This window comes from Ascaphus truei, chromosome 1 (genome assembly GCF_040206685.1).
Source record: "Ascaphus truei isolate aAscTru1 chromosome 1, aAscTru1.hap1, whole genome shotgun sequence".
NCBI lineage: Eukaryota > Metazoa > Chordata > Amphibia > Anura > Ascaphidae > Ascaphus > Ascaphus truei.
Genome location: NC_134483.1, coordinates 453,386,149 through 453,405,178, shown reverse-complemented (window position 1 = coordinate 453,405,178; position 19,030 = coordinate 453,386,149). Strand labels below are relative to the sequence as shown.

The window sequence follows — 19,030 nt, the reverse complement described above, 5'->3', positions numbered from 1 at the left end:
CACACGCCACCACTGCCTCCAGGCTGCCGCGTCGCGTGCGCAAGAGCGTTACAAGGCGCGTGCGCACCCGATCCTATCTACCTGCCCCTCGCACGGCTGGTCCCGCCCCCCGCCTGCCGCAGGATATTATCCCACTCTTAGCTGCACACCTGGCTCCCCTCTCCTCTAGGTCCCTGAGCCTATCACAGGGCCTGCCTGGACACACCTCCACTCTATTGGTCCACCACAATATATTACCCCAGTCTGCCCTCACCTTCCTTGCTCTGCATAGCTTCTTGTGGCTTTGTGCTGTCGGAGTTCTGTGCCTTGCTCTCTTCTGTGTTTCAGCTCTCGTTCCTGAACCTACCCTCCGTGTACCCTCTCTGGACTTGATCTCTGCTTCCATTTTGACTACGCGTACCTCTCTACCCCCGGACCTGGCTTTGGACTACAACTACGCTGCTTTCTCCTACCCTTGACCAACGGCTTCTGGACTTCACTACTCGGACCTCTGGCGCACCGGACTCGGCAAGTATCTGGCTAACCCTCTCTAAAAAGCAACGCACCCTACCACACGCCGGGCACGCCCTCACTGCTGTGGGTCCGTGTTATACCCTTACCCACCTTAGTACTGGGAATTGGTCTGGTCAGTAAATATACCTTAATTGGATAAACTGTGCGGATTTCAACAGCCACTTTACCCTTTGATCAACATTTCCCCTCATTACCGCTTTCTATCTGTTTATGCTTGTTTATCCTTATTTGGTATGTAACTTTTTATGAAATTTACATCTCTCTGTAACCCCATGTACCGCACTGTGGAATATGTCGGCACTTTACAAATAAAGGATAATAATAAAAATAGTAGCCTAAGATGTCAACTTAATTTACTAGCTCTTTGACAACAAGCTATCCAGTGGCCATCTTGGAAGAAAAAAAACAATGTCTAGATTAAGCATTGTGTTGAGGTAGGACTGCTGCAAACCCACACAAGGAGATGCCCAGGTTTAAATGGTTTGTTGTTAAAAATTGAGATTATGTCATGCAAAAAATATTGAAAGAAATCAACTAAAGAACACAGTGTATTTCTACATTTATGATGTTGATCTTTCTTTTATACCAATAAGTTCCTGTAACATTTAAAATAATTATTTTAATGCATTTTAAGCAAAAAGGTGCACTTGAAATGTAGCCTTGCCTCTAATATCGTTATTTCTCAAAGGTATTCATAATTACCTCGTTCCATTCAGCCATACAGCAAACAGTTTAGATACGTTACTCAGAGCCTCGGGATCATCCATTCTACATGCAAGTCCCTGGACTGAAACTCGGAGAAGTCTAAGTAGGAATGACATACAATCATTCTCAGGTGTCATTAAGATTAAGAGGATCCATGTCAAAATGTACATGAGAAAAACTTAAAATATACTAACTTTTTCAGATCGTCATCAATGTGGTTCCATCCAAGCTCGTCTGTGATTGGTTTAACTTGTCTGCGGAAATACTTCTGAAATCATGAAACATATGATGATGGTCATTTTTACAGTGCACTTTAAAAGGGGAGAGGGGCTTATCGCTTCTCTGTTTAGTGCCATTCCAGGAACAATACAAGCATACATCATGAAAATAAAATCAAGATCAAGTTACAACTAAGGCTCCGCTTATAGTGACGGCGACAGTGATGCCGCGGCAAAAGAAATGCATTGCCACCGTCGCGTGCGCTTAAAGTAAGCGCGGAGCGACGGTTTGGTCGCGATCGCTGGAAGTCATCCCTATTTGATTTTTCCAGCGAACATAGCCTGACTGTCACGTCGCCGGCACTATAAGCGTAGCCTAAAACTCACACATTTTACTGGTTTGTCGATTTGGTAATATATTGAGCTTTAAGTAGTTTTTGCGAAGTTAAGGGAAGAGTTGCATTATATATTTGTGAGTGAATTTGCAATTTCCTTACCTCAATTTCCAACTTTTTAAAATGCTTACCAGAGATCATAACCATTAACAGAATACCATAGAATATTTAGTTATTTCAATAAAAAAAATTATTGGCGACATTTAGTTAACTTCTGATAATCTTCCACTGTTAGGCCTCAATTATACCAAAAACTGCAGCGCTGCAGAGCGATACGGTGACGTCATCGTAGCCGTGCTGCAAGTGCACGTGCTGAAGAGATTTGTAGCGCTACTGCGGGGACACGTGCACAGTTCTTCACTTCCTGGTTTGTGGAAGATGCGCTGTGATTGGCCATGCAAGTCACGTGATGCGGCCGTAGTGTGAAAAAAACAAAATCTCATAGCTCTTCGAGAGACAAATGCTCTGCAGTATGTAGCGCCGCTTACGCCGCGCTTGGTGTGTGCACTCTTCATGGTTTTGTTTCATTTGTTTTCCATGCGCACGGCGTCACCGGATCGCTTTGCTGCTCTGCAGTTTTCGGTATAATTGAGGCCTTGGAGTTGAGTTTACTAATGTTTCGACGGGGGCACTTTAAATATCTGCACCTGAAATTGGTGGTAGATGGTATTATCATCTTCCAGCATATTGATGATGTAGGATAAGGCTGATGAGACTCTCTGCCAAGGTATATAATTGCTTTCTTTCTGAAGATATTTTGTCAAGTTAAGAGCGATGTCATAGTCCAGCTGCTCAGCACTGAGTGAATCAAAAGAGACAAATACATTCCCACATTACTTCAATGTAAAGAAAATACTTTAGCCCAAATAATACCTTAATTCAATCAACTAACACGGAGCATTTTTTAGGATCCAGTTTTTGCTAGCAAAATCAGGCTTAACCTGCTCTGCAATGCATTGCTGGCCACTGATTTATTTTCAATGGCTGATTATCCAGTCATCCCAGAGAGGAATTGCATGTATACACACTCCCACATTCCAAGGTGCTTTCCAAACTCAAACATGTAGGACAGTTTCAGCTTGAAATGGAGACACTATAAATTAGACAGAACATGGAGACTGGTGAGTAAATGGCTTTAGTATGGAACGAGCCTGCAACACATGCAGAGTAAAGAGGAGGCTGAGGTTCTACGGAGGGCTTGAACAGAAGTGTCAAGCCATCAATAGAACATATTTGGTACGCAATGTACAATTTGTACATTTTTTACAGTTACTGTACATCCTAATCACATACTCCACTATGTAAGTTTATTTTCTGCATGAAAAGAATATCAATTTACCATATTTATTTTGGGGACTCTTAAAAGCTGTCACCTTTTGTGATTCTCCAAGATCTTCTCGGTAACTAATAACTGCAAGCTTGGAATTTCTATGGCCCACAGTTTGGTCTGAGCACCTAACAAGCCCATTGTCACGAGAGCTTGCGACAGGCTGTAATTTTACACCAAAAACTATATATATAAATATATATATATACCTGGGTTTGAACTGGGACGAGACTTAGATATGATAAATAGAATTTATTCCTTGATAAAGGTGAACACAACAAATATGTACAAATAACAGGCAAAATATAGACACTTACTTAAAAGATGAAAATAATGAAAACAGTCCCATCTGAACTGGCAGTTTCATCCAGCAATCAGGAAATCATTCAGCAAACGAAGACAAAGGATAGATGGGAAACAGCAGGTTATAAACCCTTTGTCCCTCTATCTGTAACATTAAGACCCTGGGATTGGTTTGCAATTATCTCCAGCCAATCTTTGGTGGGGGAACACATTTTAGGACAGGCCCCCCTGCTAGCTGGCACATCTGCAGTAGAACTCTGGGGGGTCTCAGACTTAACCAAAAGTTCATATTTACTGCAAATCATTGCATAACTTCCGCTCCGTAATACATACAGTCAGGTGAGATATATTACTGCATTCTGGGACACCTGACGCTCGTAGGAAGACCAAAAATTACATTGTAATATGAACATTAATAGAGATATTAATATCTGGCATTTAGCAGCAGTTACATATTCAATGTTTAGACTTCCCAAGATCGGCTTACTCTCGCCAATACACTTATGTAATTCTTAGCCGGGTCAGCCAAGGACATCTCATAGTATCCTTATATTTAATAAAGTTACTCACTTTTGATATCCTGTTGGGGAATACCTTTTGCTGGAAGGTGTGAATAACAAACCCTTCCCTTCCTTTTGCCTGCTTCCCGCATAAACAATTCCCCTGGGAAGCCAGGCTCAAATCTAGCAGAATATCCTATTTAGCATCCTACTGGCCACGTCAATAAACCTTTTGAAGTGGGCTTTTGCTTTTCGCATAACCAATTAGGTCAGTTACCTATTGATCAGGGCGATGTATCACACCTCTCTGTTGATATACACTTCCAGTGAATACTCATATGAGGCACCATTTGGCTCCTTACGCATTACAAAGACAGGCATTCTGCCTGTACATTAGCACACCATTATTAGCATTCTGCCTGTGTATTTCAAAAACTGCAAAAAGTCACTTTATCAAAAATATATGTCCCTCTTATGACAAAGTTATATTTTTAATATGTGTGTACTTGGGGGGTGACCCGGAGGCTGTACCCCAAGGCTCAGGGTCCTGGCTTACTCAGTTACCAAATTACCAGTTTTCAGGTAACTGTTTATTCAGCACTGCCTTTTGTCACCAACCTGGGTTTAAATCCCAGGACAAAATCAACTGCAGGGCAGTTTTAAAACACAGAGAACCAATATTTAGGCAAAAGCTTGCATTCCCCCATCTGCATCTATCATGTGGGGTTCTAAAACCTTCTCTTTTCACATTCAACTTCAATTAACCCTTTGAAGTCCAGATTTCCTTAAAGGACATAATACAGTGGGATTTCCTTAAACTGTAGCTCATTAACCCCTTAAGTCCCAGTGGGTGGGTTATGCAGACCCTGATCCAGCAACAACATCATTTACACAGGGGAATAAGCATTTTCATGTTATTTAGCAAGGGTTAAGTCACAGTTCTGGGCCTCTGCCCAGTTAACCCCTTGTCTCCCTGGCGAGGTTAGAGGGGGGGCCCTTGGGGGGTAACCCCGTTAATCCCGGGCCAAACCCTCCCTACCGCCACACCTCCCCTGCTCAAGGGCCCCTGGTACCCCAGCGGCCTCCCCATGGCCCTGGGATACCACTGGCGCTCTTGACGCACTCAATACGTCCTGAGGGATTGGCCTGGCAAAATTGTCCTCCGGCATTGACCAGTACACAGTGGATTGTAAAGTCCAGTTCCTGCAAAGCCGGGCATTCTCCTTTGCCTCCCTCTGCCCCCCACCCAGTGCCTTGGGAACCAAGTCCATGGTGAAAGGGGCTCCTGTGCAGTCCAGGCTGCACACTGCCCAGAGACTGGCATGTCTCTGCATCTGCAGGAGACCAGCTATCCAGCACAGACCGTCGCTTCCCTGTCAACCAAGTCTGGGGAAGGGTTATGTCACCAGTCTGTAGGGACCCTACCTGCCCTGGCTTTGTGCCACCCTGTAGCTGCTTCGCCATACTCCTGACTCTCCTCCCTGGCTGCCTATCTACCCACAGCCCCTCCTTTGGGAACCCTGGGGAATCTGTCAGGGGGGTCACTCCTGGCCCGTCAGAGCAAGGGACTTTCTGCCTACCTAGCCAATCCCTAGCTTCTGCCAGCTGCCTAACACCCCACTGACCTATCTCCCCCTGCTCCACGGTGCCTCCCTGCCTAGCCTCCCCTAGGCCCAGCACCTCAGCCTGCTGCTTACCTCCCTGCAGCCCACCTGCACTCCTCTCCTCCCTGGGCAATCCTAACCCAGACCCTGGAACTACCTGAGTGCACCTACCTCCCTGACCTTGTCTCCCCCTTACCAGGGATGAGCTCAGGGGCATCTCTCCAGATGCAACCGCCTTAGCGCTTGGCTGGCAGGTATCCCGGGGGTGGCACAGGCCTGCCACTGCCCCAGATACCCCCAGCCCATAGCTAGGCTGCAACAGGGGGTTGCTGATCTGAGAAACCCCCTGGGGCTCTGCCAGGGTAACGGGAAACTCTAGCTGCAATACCTGATGCTTTCCCTCCCTGGCTACCACTAGCCCTCCTTCTCTCACTGAGATCTGCTGCTGGCTACCTACCTGCAGCCTCCCCTCACTCCGCTTCTCCCTAGCTAATCCTAGCCTGGACCCTAGGGACACCTGAGTGAGGCCATCTCCCTGACACTGTCTCCCCATTACCGGGGATGAGCCCAGGGGCATCTCTCCAGATGCAACCACCTTAGCTCTTGGCTGGAAGGTAATCTGGGGGTGGTCTAACTGTGCCACAACCCCTGGTACCTCCAGCCCATAGCAAGGCTGCAACAGGGGGTTGCTGATCTGAGACACCCCCTGAGGCTTTGCCAGGGTAATGGGGACAACTGGCTGGCTCACTTGCTGCCTTCCCTCCCCGGTTCCCACTGGCCCACCCAACCCTCTCCCAGGCGATCCTACCCTAGAGCTGGGTGCTAACGGGGCTAGCCCCTCTCCCTGAAGCTGTGCCCCCATTACCGGAGGTGAGCTCAGGGTTGCGGGTGCAGATGCACCCACCTTAGCTCCTGGCTGGCAGGTAATCTGGGGGTGGTCTAACTGTGCCACAACCCCTGGTACCTCCAGCCCATAGCAAGGCTGCAACAGTGGGACTCTTAACTGAGGGTCCCCTTGCCGCTCCGCCAAGGTAATGGGGAAATCTGGCTGGCTCACTTGCTGCCTTCCCTCCCCGGTTCCCACTGGCCCACCCAACCCTCTCCCAGGCAATCCTACCCTAGAGCTGGGTGCTAACGGGGCGAGCCCCTCTCCCTGAAGCTGTGCCCCCATTACCGGAGGTGAGCTCAGGGTTGCTGGTGCAGATGCACCCACCTTAGCTCCTGGCTGGCAGGTGATCTGGGGGTGGTCTAACTTTGCCACAACCCCGGATACCTCCAGCCCATAGCAAGGCTGCAACAGTGGGACTCTTAACTGAGGGTCCCCTTGCCGCTCCGCCAAGGTAATGGGGAAATCTGGCTGGCTCACTTGCTGCCCTTCCTTCCCGTCCCCTGGTACCCCTATCTCCTGCCACCCCCCAGTCACCCCTATAGTGAAACAACAGGGTACAGTCATAGGGAAACATAAGTCAGAGTCAGTCTGCGACTTGGTCTGGCTTACCTTGCTGGTCCCCGCAGAGACCGCCGCCTTCGTTGGTCCCAATTGCAGGGGGACTGGAGCGGCCGCCGCCGGCCCCATCTGGGCTGGGCAGCGCCGGGCCGCTGCCGCAACAGCGCCCGGGTTGGGTACAGGTAAACCGGTGCAGGACAAGGGTCCCAGGTCTTTGTGGAGGAACTCAGCTCCATGCAAACTTGGTAAAATAACCCCCTCCCGCAAACCCTGTCCCTCCCCCCAAATAAAACTGCCGCCGGCAGGATGCCGGAGTGGCGGCGTCTTCTCTGCCGCCGCCGCTGGTTCTCCGCCGGGATCAGGTGGATGGCCGCTGCTCTCCGCCGCTGTTGCTGATGCAGCCCGTCCAGGTTCTCCAGGAGACGTCCCGCGGAGGGTTGTCGCCCTGGCTGGGCGGGAGCCATCAGAGGATGCCGCTAACTGGGTCATCTTTTCCGCAGCTCGTGAGTGTTGGCCCTGAGGGGCTTCTTCGCCTGACCGCGCACGGTCAGCGCACTGGGCATTATTGTGGCCCATTTGTTGGCAGTGCCGCAGCGACTGCCGGTGCTTCTCCGCCACCAGTGGACTAACCCCAGCAAGGGGAAACGGAGTCCAGAGCGGAGTTGCCTGAGCGCCGGGCTCATTCCAGGGCTTCTCCGCCGCCGGTGGACTAACCCCAGCAAGGGGCAATGGAGTCCAGAGCGGAGTTGCTGGAGCGCCGGGCTCTGGGAGGGGATAAGCGAGTCGGATCATCGCCAGCTTCAGCTGCTCGAGCCGCTCTGCTTGGGACATCTCTTCCTGCGCCAACAACAGGGCCAGCAATTCTGGGAAAAATGGACTGGCCGCCGCAGCGGCCAATACCTCTCCTGGTGCAAGACTGCCGTGGTTTCCAAGACCACCCACCCCCTCCACAAGTCTCTGCCGTCCCGGAGCTGGGTCCCTTCCCTGCTCTCCGGGCGGTGTGATGGTTACAGCAGCTGCAGCTGTGGATCTTTGCTCAGCCTGCCGGGTTTCATGCTCACCCATTGCTGTCTCTCTCTCAGCCTTGCTGGCTGCTGGTCCCCGCGCCGACTTGATGCACTCCTCCGGTCTCAGTGCCCGGCTCCAGTCAGACGGATGGCCGGCACTTTGGTTCTGGAGGAAATGCTTCTCACAAGTAGGGGAACAGTGAGGAGGTGCCATATCTTGTGTTATATGTTGTACACTGTGTGTTCAATATCTTTAGTCCCAGGAACTTGCAATTACCATCAAGTTCCCACTGGATCACAGTACCCTGCAGAATACTGTAATCCAGGTCCAGTTCAATCCCGCCGCTGCCACCAGTTAATTACAAGCCTGTCACGAGAGCTTGCGACAGGCTGTAATTGTACACCAAAAACTATATATATAAATATATATATATACCTGGGTTTGAACTGGGACGAGACTTAGATATGATAAATATAATTTATTCCTTGATAAAGGTGAACACAACAAATATGTACAAATAACAGGCAAAATATAGACACTTACTTAAAAGATGAAAATAATGAAAACAGTCCCATCTGAACTGGCAGTTTCATCCAGCAATCAGGAAATCATTCAGCAAACGAAGACAAAGGATAGATGGGAAACAGCAGGTTATAAACCCTTTGTCCCTCTATCTGTAACATTAAGACCCTGGGATTGGTTTGCAATTATCTCCAGCCAATCTTTGGTGGGGGAACACATTTTAGGACAGGCCCCCCTGCTAGCTGGCACATCTGCAGTAGAACTCTGGGGGGTCTCAGACTTAACCAAAAGTTCATATTTACTGCAAATCATTGCATAACTTCCGCTCCGTAATACATACAGTCAGGTGAGATATATTACTGCATTCTGGGACACCTGACGCTCGTAGGAAGACCAAAAATTACATTGTAATATGAACATTAATAGAGATATTAATATCTGGCATTTAGCAGCAGTTACATATTCAATGTTTAGACTTCCCAAGATCGGCTTACTCTCGCCAATACACTTATGTAATTCTTAGCCGGGTCAGCCAAGGACATCTCATAGTATCCTTATATTTAATAAAGTTACTCACTTTTGATATCCTGTTGGGGAATACCTTTTGCTGGAAGGTGTGAATAACAAACCCTTCCCTTCCTTTTGCCTGCTTCCCGCATAAACAATTCCCCTGGGAAGCCAGGCTCAAATCTAGCAGAATATCCTATTTAGCATCCTACTGGCCACGTCAATAAACCTTTTGAAGTGGGCTTTTGCTTTTCGCATAACCAATTAGGTCAGTTACCTATTGATCAGGGCGATGTATCACACCTCTCTGTTGATATACACTTCCAGTGAATACTCATATGAGGCACCATTTGGCTCCTTACGCATTACAAAGACAGGCATTCTGCCTGTACATTAGCACACCATTATTAGCATTCTGCCTGTGTATTTCAAAAACTGCAAAAAGTCACTTTATCAAAAATATATGTCCCTCTTATGACAAAGTTATATTTTTAATATGTGTGTACTTGGGGGGTGACCCGGAGGCTGTACCCCAAGGCTCAGGGTCCTGGCTTACTCAGTTACCAAATTACCAGTTTTCAGGTAACTGTTTATTCAGCACTGCCTTTTGTCACCAACCTGGGTTTAAATCCCAGGACAAAATCAACTGCAGGGCAGTTTTAAAACACAGAGAACCAATATTTAGGCAAAAGCTTGCATTCCCCCATCTGCATCTATCATGTGGGGTTCTAAAACCTTCTCTTTTCACATTCAACTTCAATTAACCCTTTGAAGTCCAGATTTCCTTAAAGGACATAATACAGTGGGATTTCCTTAAACTGTAGCTCATTAACCCCTTAAGTCCCAGTGGGTGGGTTATGCAGACCCTGATCCAGCAACAACATCATTTACACAGGGGAATAAGCATTTTCATGTTATTTAGCAAGGGTTAAGTCACAGTTCTGGGCCTCTGCCCAGTTAACCCCTTGTCTCCCTGGCGAGGTTAGAGGGGGGGCCCTTGGGGGGTAACCCCGTTAATCCCGGGCCAAACCCTCCCTACCGCCACACCCATGGCAAAGGCAACAACCCTAAATTTGCAGAGATATTAAACATATTTAATGGTCTACACTACAGGTTGTGTTTTCTTTATTGCAAATCCAACATGCTGATAATCTTTTTGTTCTCTAGCTAATATCCCTTAAACAAAAAGTGTTAAAGTTAATTATCATCTTCACAGTATTTGCTTTCATTGCAGTATTTGCATATATGCTCTTTTTTATAAACGTTCTCACAGGTATATCTATGTCTATATTTACCATAACATTTTAAGTTATGGTGGATGAAAAAGGCAACAAGAAACCTCTACCGTATTGCATATAGCAAATAAAAAGATCACTTGAGAGCACATTCACATATCTAAGACAGGTCTGCAACCCTGCCTTTCACCATTATCTCCAGCACACAGTGCTTCCACTGCAGCAAAGGATTCTGGGAAATGACATGCACATGAGCACACCTTGTCACCTTTAGCCTGAAATCCATTTTTACATGAAACCCTTATGAGTGATTTCTCTGGCTTTGCATCTGATTCCCATGCTGTGCTTAAAAGCTGCGTCAACAGCGAGCATTAGCTTATAAGTGTTCCATGTAAAAATGGATTTCAGAAAAAAAGTGACAAGGTGTGCTCATTTGCATTTCATTTCCCAGAATCCCTTGCTTCAGCGCTGTATGTTAGATGATAATGGTGAAAGGCAGGGTTGCAGACCTGTCCTAGACATGTGAATGTGCTCACAAGTGATCTTTTTATTTGATATATATGTATGTATATATGTATGTATGTATATATGTATATATGTATCTGTGTGGTAAGGCATTCCTTAATGTAGTGACATCCGAGGTTTCACGAAAATGTGAGTGTGTACCGCAATGCAGAAAGAAGATCCGGCACACTTGGGGTTAACAATAAAGTATTTTTATTGCAGTGATCCCTGCAATAAAAATATTGTTAATCTCGAGTGTCTTAAGGTGAAATTTTATAACACTAAATATAAGGATTATATTAAAATGTATGAGTAAGCAATTATGATGTTTGAAGCACTTGTGAAATGTATTTTAGAAAGCGTACAAAATAAATAATGTTTGGAAGATCTTCAATTAAGTAATCGCTGTGATAGCGGATATTGCCTGGCACGTTTTCTGAGCATGTCCGACCACAATACCATTATTATAATGATTTTAATGATAATCCTCAACAATAGGGTCATAAACGTGAGCTGTTTTCAAGCAGTCTGCTTCCTCATCTCAGTCACTAATGAATTCTCAGATGCTAGGAAAAAATGCCAAGTCCAACTCTGTACTTTGTAACTTGTGACACACCATTGTGAGGTAATCTGTCATCCTGACTCCTTAGGGCCCTTATCCAAACTCTGTCTTTGGCAGCAAGAAAATTGGTTTGCATCTGCCCTATGTTTCCCGACAGCCCTGAAATACCTCCCCATTTTATAGATCACTTCATACGATCATGGGATTCTGATAGGGGTGCAGTACATATGCCAAATGACAAGATAATTATTCCCCACCGACTCTAAACTCTTAAAATGTTGTAAAAATATATGGTTCTTCATTATTAGGTTGTCAAATTGTTACATTTGTTCAATTATTTCATTCACCAATTTAAATGTATATGGACCTATAACAGCAGTCCCCAGCAATTTTTTTCTTTCTAGCATTCCTGAACCAGGCGGTCCATGTTACGTAGTTTACATAGTAGATGAGGTTGAAAAAATACATATGTCCATCAAGTTCAACCTATGTTAAATGTAGACGACAGATACTTTATCCTATATTTGTATTTACTGTATTTTGATCCAGAGGAAGGCAAACAAAAATAAAAAAAGCACACAGTTGTTTGGTTCCTGAGTGACAAGAGTTTTAATTTATTTTTATAATTTGTTTGAGAAAATAACACACACGGGTGCCAGTGTCACCAATAGAAAATCACAACGTCGGCTGCTTATGGGCTGCGAATGCGAACCCTGTCCTAGCAGTCATTTTGCATCTGGCAGGCAGATATTTTTTCCCATGCCAACACAGTGGGGATCACAGAGCAGTTTCAGGGGTACCCTCTCGTTCAAGTGATGGGAACCCCTACCTCCCCCCAAACAAAAGTCAAGCAGCATGGATTGTGGCTTTAAGAAGTAACTGTTCCCAATCCCACCATCAGCTTTCCTTATGGCCTAAATTAAATAGCACCTATGGGAATCTATACATCAAATGCAAAATCTCCTTAAAACAAAATGCAATTGGATTTGGTAGAAATCACAGCTTAATAATTAGCCTATGAGTATCTCATTTGGTGAGATTTCCTAATTTGCATAGATTTGTACAGCTGGTATCAAATCACATTCTACAAATCAGTGGTTGGGACATGAGAGAACTGTTTAATGAATAGTGTGAAATGTGCATTTTTCCTCATTTGGTCATTAACGCAGTTTAATTAATAGGCCGCATGGAGTATTAAGGTTTAGTATGGTTTTAGAAACCTTTTCAGGGGATACACTTACAAAAACAAACACTTAACCTTTATTTTGCATGGAAATGAAGACGTTTCCTACTACTGAATGTAATTAAAATACAGAGCTGAAAGTGTATATCATCATCAGACAAGTATAAATATACTCTTATTCAGTTAGTTGTAGGCACTTAATGTATGCTTGCTCTAATTATAGAAATACAGAAATACCCTTCTACCACTGCACCTACCTTGCTAATGCAAAAGCGTCATCGATAAACCCACCTCGGTCGGTCTCAGAAAAATTCTTTAAAAACAAAAACAAAAGACAGGTGCAAACAGTTTAAAAAAACGAAACACAGGAAAAACATTTACAGAGGAGAAAAAAACCCATAAAGCATCTGTAGTAAAAAAAAAAGATAAACTAATGTCTGGTTGTTTTTTTTTTTTTTAAACATTAAGCACAGTTCAAATATGAAACATGTGGAGGAACAGTATAACAATAAAGCCTTTGGTGTCAGAACATTTTAAGGTTACTTTATTTGCAGAACATTAAAAAGAACAATGTGAAGCCGTCAGGTATACACGCTCCCTTACTGTAAGCCTCGAACAAAGTTCTCTCTAATGAAGTGTGAAATAGATCTGGGTCTTTTTTACAGTGTAGTAAAGATACTGAATGGTTTTGTAATATTGCCCTTTTTATATGACATAAATCTACAATAAAAAAAATCTGATATTGATTTCAAACTTTGTATATGCAATTCCATAGGTTTAGATAATCAGAGGTAAAGATGGGAACGTGTGGGACCAGATAACTGTATATCTGAACCTCAGAACACTGCAGTCAGACATGAAGGCTGTCTGAACGGTGCCTTTTTTAAAAATGTCCCCCATTGTGAAACGCATTCCATAGCATCATGAGACTGGAGTCAAGATATGGTTTCCCAATTGTCAGTATTCAATAGAGATATGATATGTTTGCCAACCAGGATGCACTAGGATAAGACGTAAAAAAATAATGATCGACTAAAATTGAATGATGATATGAAGCTAATTTGGCTACTCTGAATTTAACTTTGTTAAGAAGCCCTCTCTACAAATGCAACTATTCTGTGCTACTCTGTAATGCCGAGGTCTCATGCTCTCACTTATTAACTATGTGAACTTTTCTCCACATAGTAAGAAAGTCATGCACAGCCCAGGATTAGTGCTTGCTGGAACTGTTACTGGTGGGAAAACATGCACAGACAATGAGGATCTAACAGTGGCATGGCCCTGCACTATGCTCTATGTGCAGATTTCATGTTCTGTACCTGACTTGTAAGAAGTCAGGTAAGACTTGCATGTACCAGCAAGACTTATTTTGTCCTGAGAATCACACCGCTGACGCATGCAATAAAAAGGAAAGTGTTACTCAGACAGAAAACAACTCTTTGTTCTTAAAATATATTGACCTTCCAATGTAGGAGATATCAGGAAGACATTTAGCTATACTAACTTTTATATGCATGCGGCAGGTCTCAGGGCTGGCAAGAGGCAAAGTGTAGCTTTTTACATTTTTTGATATATATCTAAGGCTTCGTCCACTGATTGCGTGCTGAGGCACGCGGAGGCTGAGGGAAAGCGCGTGCTTTCCCTGGCCTTAGACCGCGCGCCGTCCGGGGGCGTGTTGGGGGGCGGGCCAGTGACGTCACGGAGAGGGTGACCGGCCCTGCGCTCCGGCAAGTGCGAAAATTAAAAATTTTCCTAAGACCTACGCTTCCGCGCGCTTCCGGAAGCGTAGGCGAGCCCCTACTAAAGCCGCTCTCATTGCGGCTGTAGGGTTTCAGTGCCGAGCAGAAGTGCGCCTCAGCGTGCCTCCGCCCGCAAGCAGTATCCATGGACGCGGCCTAAGATTGAAGCGGGGGTCTCCGGAGCTGAACCGTATTACTTTTGACTCCGGGTACCCCTGCTTCCAAAGATACTTAACTGTTTAGGGGTTGCTCCTGCTCAGGTTTAAAGCCCCGGTCAGATGGGAGAATAGGAAGCCGCCTATGTCACAGCTTCCTATTGGAGGGGAATATTTGTATTTCTTTGGGGGGGTGGGGGGACAAAGCGTCCTTATTAGTGCTTGCCTAAGTGCGAAACATAACCTGGGGATGACCTGCTTATATTACAAAACCACATACAGAACCTTTAACATTTTTAGAACCAAAAATAAAAACTTATTTAGCCCCCAAACCAGAAAACAAGGTCAAGTGTCAAGTTTCTCGACAAATCTGTTTAACTTAATTTAAGTTTTGAAGTTATATTATTTTAATTTCTTAATTGGTTTTATGATTCTATACTTAATTTAAGCATTTTTTTTCATTCTTTGTTATAGCATTTTTCTTCTTCTTTTGAGTTTTCCCCTATTTTGGTTAAAATATAGAAAAATAGAAATATAGAACCAAAACATGAGTGAAAGTGCTCGCCCTTAATGAATATATTGCAGTATATGTTACAGGCTAATCCTGTATTGAAAGAGTTAAACAAACTTAATATTTAACATATTGCAGAGACATTATTTAAAATTAAGTTGCTTTCTTTTATATTCAAAACAATACCATTCCAGGATTGCCATAATTTTCTTTTTTTTAACAATAAGTGAAATCTATAGCTTTACAATTGTAATACTTGGCAGTAAATGTCAGTGTTGGATGAACAGCACGGTATTGTTCTAATCATGTTTTCCATTGCATGCACAAAATGCATGGAACTTGTATAACAATAACTGGGAACCAGCTCACTATATAACTAACTGTATTATAGTGATTATGGCAAAGCTGAAGGGTGAGAACATTGGTGTATACAATGAGTTCCAACGTATTATCCAACATATTTCTTTTCACTTCACGTGAAGGGAGGTTCTGCTTCTCTCTAACTGCTGTAATAGAGAGGGTACATGCACTCAATAATATGGTGCTGGAGGCGCAGTACTTATCTGCCGGTGCACTGGGTCCAGGGAGGTCCAGACATCCCAGGGTAAATCAGTGAAGAGAAGGGAAGCAGGCACACGGTCTAATGCAAAGAATTTAAAGTGCCACAAAAAGATCCAAAACTTTTTGTGGCACATTAAATTCTTTGCATAAGACCGTGTGTCTGCTTCCCTTCTCTCTAACTGCCTGTCAGAGGTCAACAAAATAGAGACAATTAAAGAAACAACTAGCAGGCAATTTCATTACTGGTCCCTCTGCCAGAAAAAAATGGGGTTAAATACATGCATGTGATTAAAAATACATGAAAAATAACAATGTTAGAAAAATAACAATCGCATAAAGTAATGCATTTTGTATCAAACATCTAACTATGCATATCGAAGTAAATGATCTATGAAGCAAATCTAGTAACAGTAATAAAATCAACAGCAAATCAATTTAAAAGTGCACCATTTTTTGGAGTGCATTGGCATCTCAGCTGCACTTTTCAAAAATTATTATTATTTTTTTTTTACAGTATTTGAACAGGGGGTCCTCTGGAGCCGAATCCCACTATTTTTATCTCAGCTTCCTATTAGCCGGTGGGACCCGTGAGATCTGACGGCCAGGTTGCTTTCCATGAATGGAAAGAAAACACCAGCATCTAAACCAGTAAGCATCCCAAAAAAAGCACAGCTCAGCTCCAGAGGACAGTCCCTTTCCCACCCCCTGGTTTGACGAAGGCGGGATTGCAGCCTTAATGGTATAAATGTAATGTTTTAACCCTTTTGCTAACCGGAGGGGCCAGAAAAGTATTGAAGAGGAATGTGTTGCTGGACCATCTGGCAACGAAATGGGTGAATTAGCTATGTTCATTGAGACGCACCTCATGGTTTGTTAGCAACAAACTGGACAAGTGGTTCCAAGTTGCATTTTCATAATTGACTCTGAAAAATCCAATGTGTTTGGGGTTTATTTTTTGGAATCCATCCTTGTCAGGGTCATACGGAGACAAAATAACTCCTGTCACAGGAAATACAAATAGAAATATGTGTTAGTATGTGTACGGAAGATTCCCTGGAAGAGTAACAATCAGGAAGTTGCAGATTTTAGTTGTATTTTTTTTTTTTAGCATTTCTTTCTAGTATTGTTTCAGAGTTTCAGAGTTTATCATAAGGGAAATGCACCTTGTGATTGACAGGTGTCCAACATTAAAAATGAGCAGTGACTTCACTCTTTTCGTGTGGCCACTTGGAGCCCATTGAGCAGTTTCCGATATTCTCCTTAGCACGATGTATATCAAGGTGACCGTCACCAGAAGTTATAGAGCAAACATAAAAGTAATATTTCTATTTTCTATGTTTTGTTCATAAAGCAAACCACTCTAGGGCCATTATTCAGTATATAGTAAATCCACTTCCCTGTGCTATATTTAATAGGGTACAAGAATGCAGGATGGTTATCGTTATATAATATGTCAAATATATAAATCCAATGCGTTTTTGGGGGGGTTGTTTGCACTGTTAAGTTCCATGTCAAGAAGAAGTATCTGTTGTATTGTATTGTATGTCTTTATTTATATAGCGCCATTAGTGTACATAGCGCTTCACAGTAGTAATACATGTGGTAATCAAATAAATAACAGATAATATAAATAACAGATCATGGGAATAAGTGCGTTAGACATAAAAGTAACATTTCGGAAGAGGAGTCCCTGCCCTGAGGAGCTTACAGTCTAATTGGTAGGTAGGGAGAACGTACAGAGACAGTAGGAGGGAGTTCTGGTAAGTGCGTCTGCAGGGGGCCAATCTTTATGTATCCTGTGTTCAGAATATCCACAGTGCTATTCATATGCTTCTTTAAGCAAGTGTGTCTTAAGGTGGGTCTTAAAGGTGGATAGAGAGGGTGCTAGTCGGGTACTGAGGGGAAGGGCATTCCAGAGGTGTGGGGCAGTCAGTGAAAAAGGTTTAAGGCGGGAGAGGGCTTAGATACAAAGGGGGTAGAAAGTAGACATCCTTGAGCAGAACGCAAGAGTCGGGATGGTGCATAGCGAGAAATTAGGGCTGAGATGTAAGGAGGAGCAGAAGAGTGTAAAGCTTTAAAAGTGAGGAGAAGAATGGAGTGTGAGATGCGGGATTTGATCGGAAGCCAGGAGAGGGATTTCATGAGGGGAGATGCTGAGACAGATCTAGGAAAGAGTAGAGTGATTCTGGCAGCAGCATTTAGGATAGATTGTAGGGGAGACAGGTGAGAGGCAGGAAGGCCAGACAGCAGGAGGTTACAGTAATCAAGACGGGAGAGAATGAGGGCCTGAGTCAGAGTTTTAGCAGTCGAACAACAGAGGAAAGGGCGTATCTTAGTTATATTGCGGAGGAAAAAGCGACAAGTTTTAGAAATGTTTTGAATGTGAGGGGCGAATGTGAGAGAGGAGTCGAGTGTGACCCCTAGGCAGTGTGCTTGGGCTACTGGGTGAATGATTGTAGTTCCAACAGTAATGTGGAAGGAGGTAGTAGGGCCAGGTTTGGGAGGAAGTATGAGGAGCTCTGTTTTAGCCATGTTGAGTTTAAGGCGTCGGAGGGCCATCCAGGATGATATAGCAGAGAGACATTCAGAAACTTTGGTTTGTACAGCAGGTGTAAGGTCAGGTGTTGAAAAGTATATTTGTGTGTCGTCGGCATAGAGGTGATAATTAAACCCAAAAGATGTTATTAGGTCACCTAGAGAGAGTGTGTACAGAGAAAAGAGAAGAGGTCCCAGGACAGAGCCCTGGGGTACCCCCACAGAGAGATCAATAGAGGAGGAGGAGGTGTTAGCAGAAGAGACACTAAAAGTACGATGGGAGAGGTAGGATGAGATCCAGGATAGAGCTTTGTTCCGAATACCTAGAGTATGGAGAATGTGGAGGAGAAGAGGGTGGTCCACGGTGTCAAATGCTGCAGAGAGGTCGAGTAATATGAGCAGAGTGTAATGACCTCTGTCTTTGGCAGCATGGAGGTCGTCAGTTATTTTAGTGAGGGCTGTTTCGGTGGAGTGAGCAGTGCGGAAGCCAGATTGTAGAGGGTCTAGGAGAGAATAGGTGTTGAGAAAATGGAGCAAGCGAGAGAATACAAGACGTTCAAGTAGTTTAGAGGCAAAAGGCAGGAGGGAGACAGGTCGATAGTTAGAAAGACAGGTAGGGTCAAGCTTGCTGTTTTTGAGTAATGGTATGACTGTTGCATGTTTGAAGGAGGATGGAAAGGTTCCAGAGCAGAGGGAGGAGTTAAAAATGTGTGTAAGCGTAGGGATTATAGTAGGAGCAAGAGGTTTTAGGAGATGGGAGGGAATGGGGTCAAGAGGGCAAGTGGTAGAGGGAGAAGAGGAGATCAACAGCGACACATCCTCCTCTGAGACAGTGGAAAAAGACTCAAGGAAGGCAGGAGGAGAGTTAGGAAGAGGTGTAGGATGGGGGGAAGAAACAGAGGGGATGTTCTGCCGTATGGATTCCACCTTTTCCTTAAAATAGTCAGCAAAGTCCTGAGCGGAGATGGAGGAAGGAGAGGCAGCTGAGGGTGGTTT

The 19,030-nt window shown here is 44.5% G+C and overlaps 1 protein-coding gene across 1 annotated transcript in view; it reads right to left on the bottom strand.

The window, feature by feature from the left end:
• Positions 1-19,030, bottom strand: part of ENPEP (glutamyl aminopeptidase) — a 57,134-nt gene that overhangs the window by 10,496 nt on the left and 27,608 nt on the right. Inside the window, exons 12-16 of the mRNA XM_075565064.1 lie at positions 16,362-16,498; positions 12,791-12,846; positions 2,479-2,629; positions 1,413-1,486; positions 1,216-1,317 (exon numbers count right to left, since the gene is read on the bottom strand). Coding sequence (XP_075421179.1) covers positions 1,216-1,317; positions 1,413-1,486; positions 2,479-2,629; positions 12,791-12,846; positions 16,362-16,498 — 520 coding nt within the window. The remainder of the gene's footprint in view (positions 1-1,215; positions 1,318-1,412; positions 1,487-2,478; positions 2,630-12,790; positions 12,847-16,361; positions 16,499-19,030) is intronic.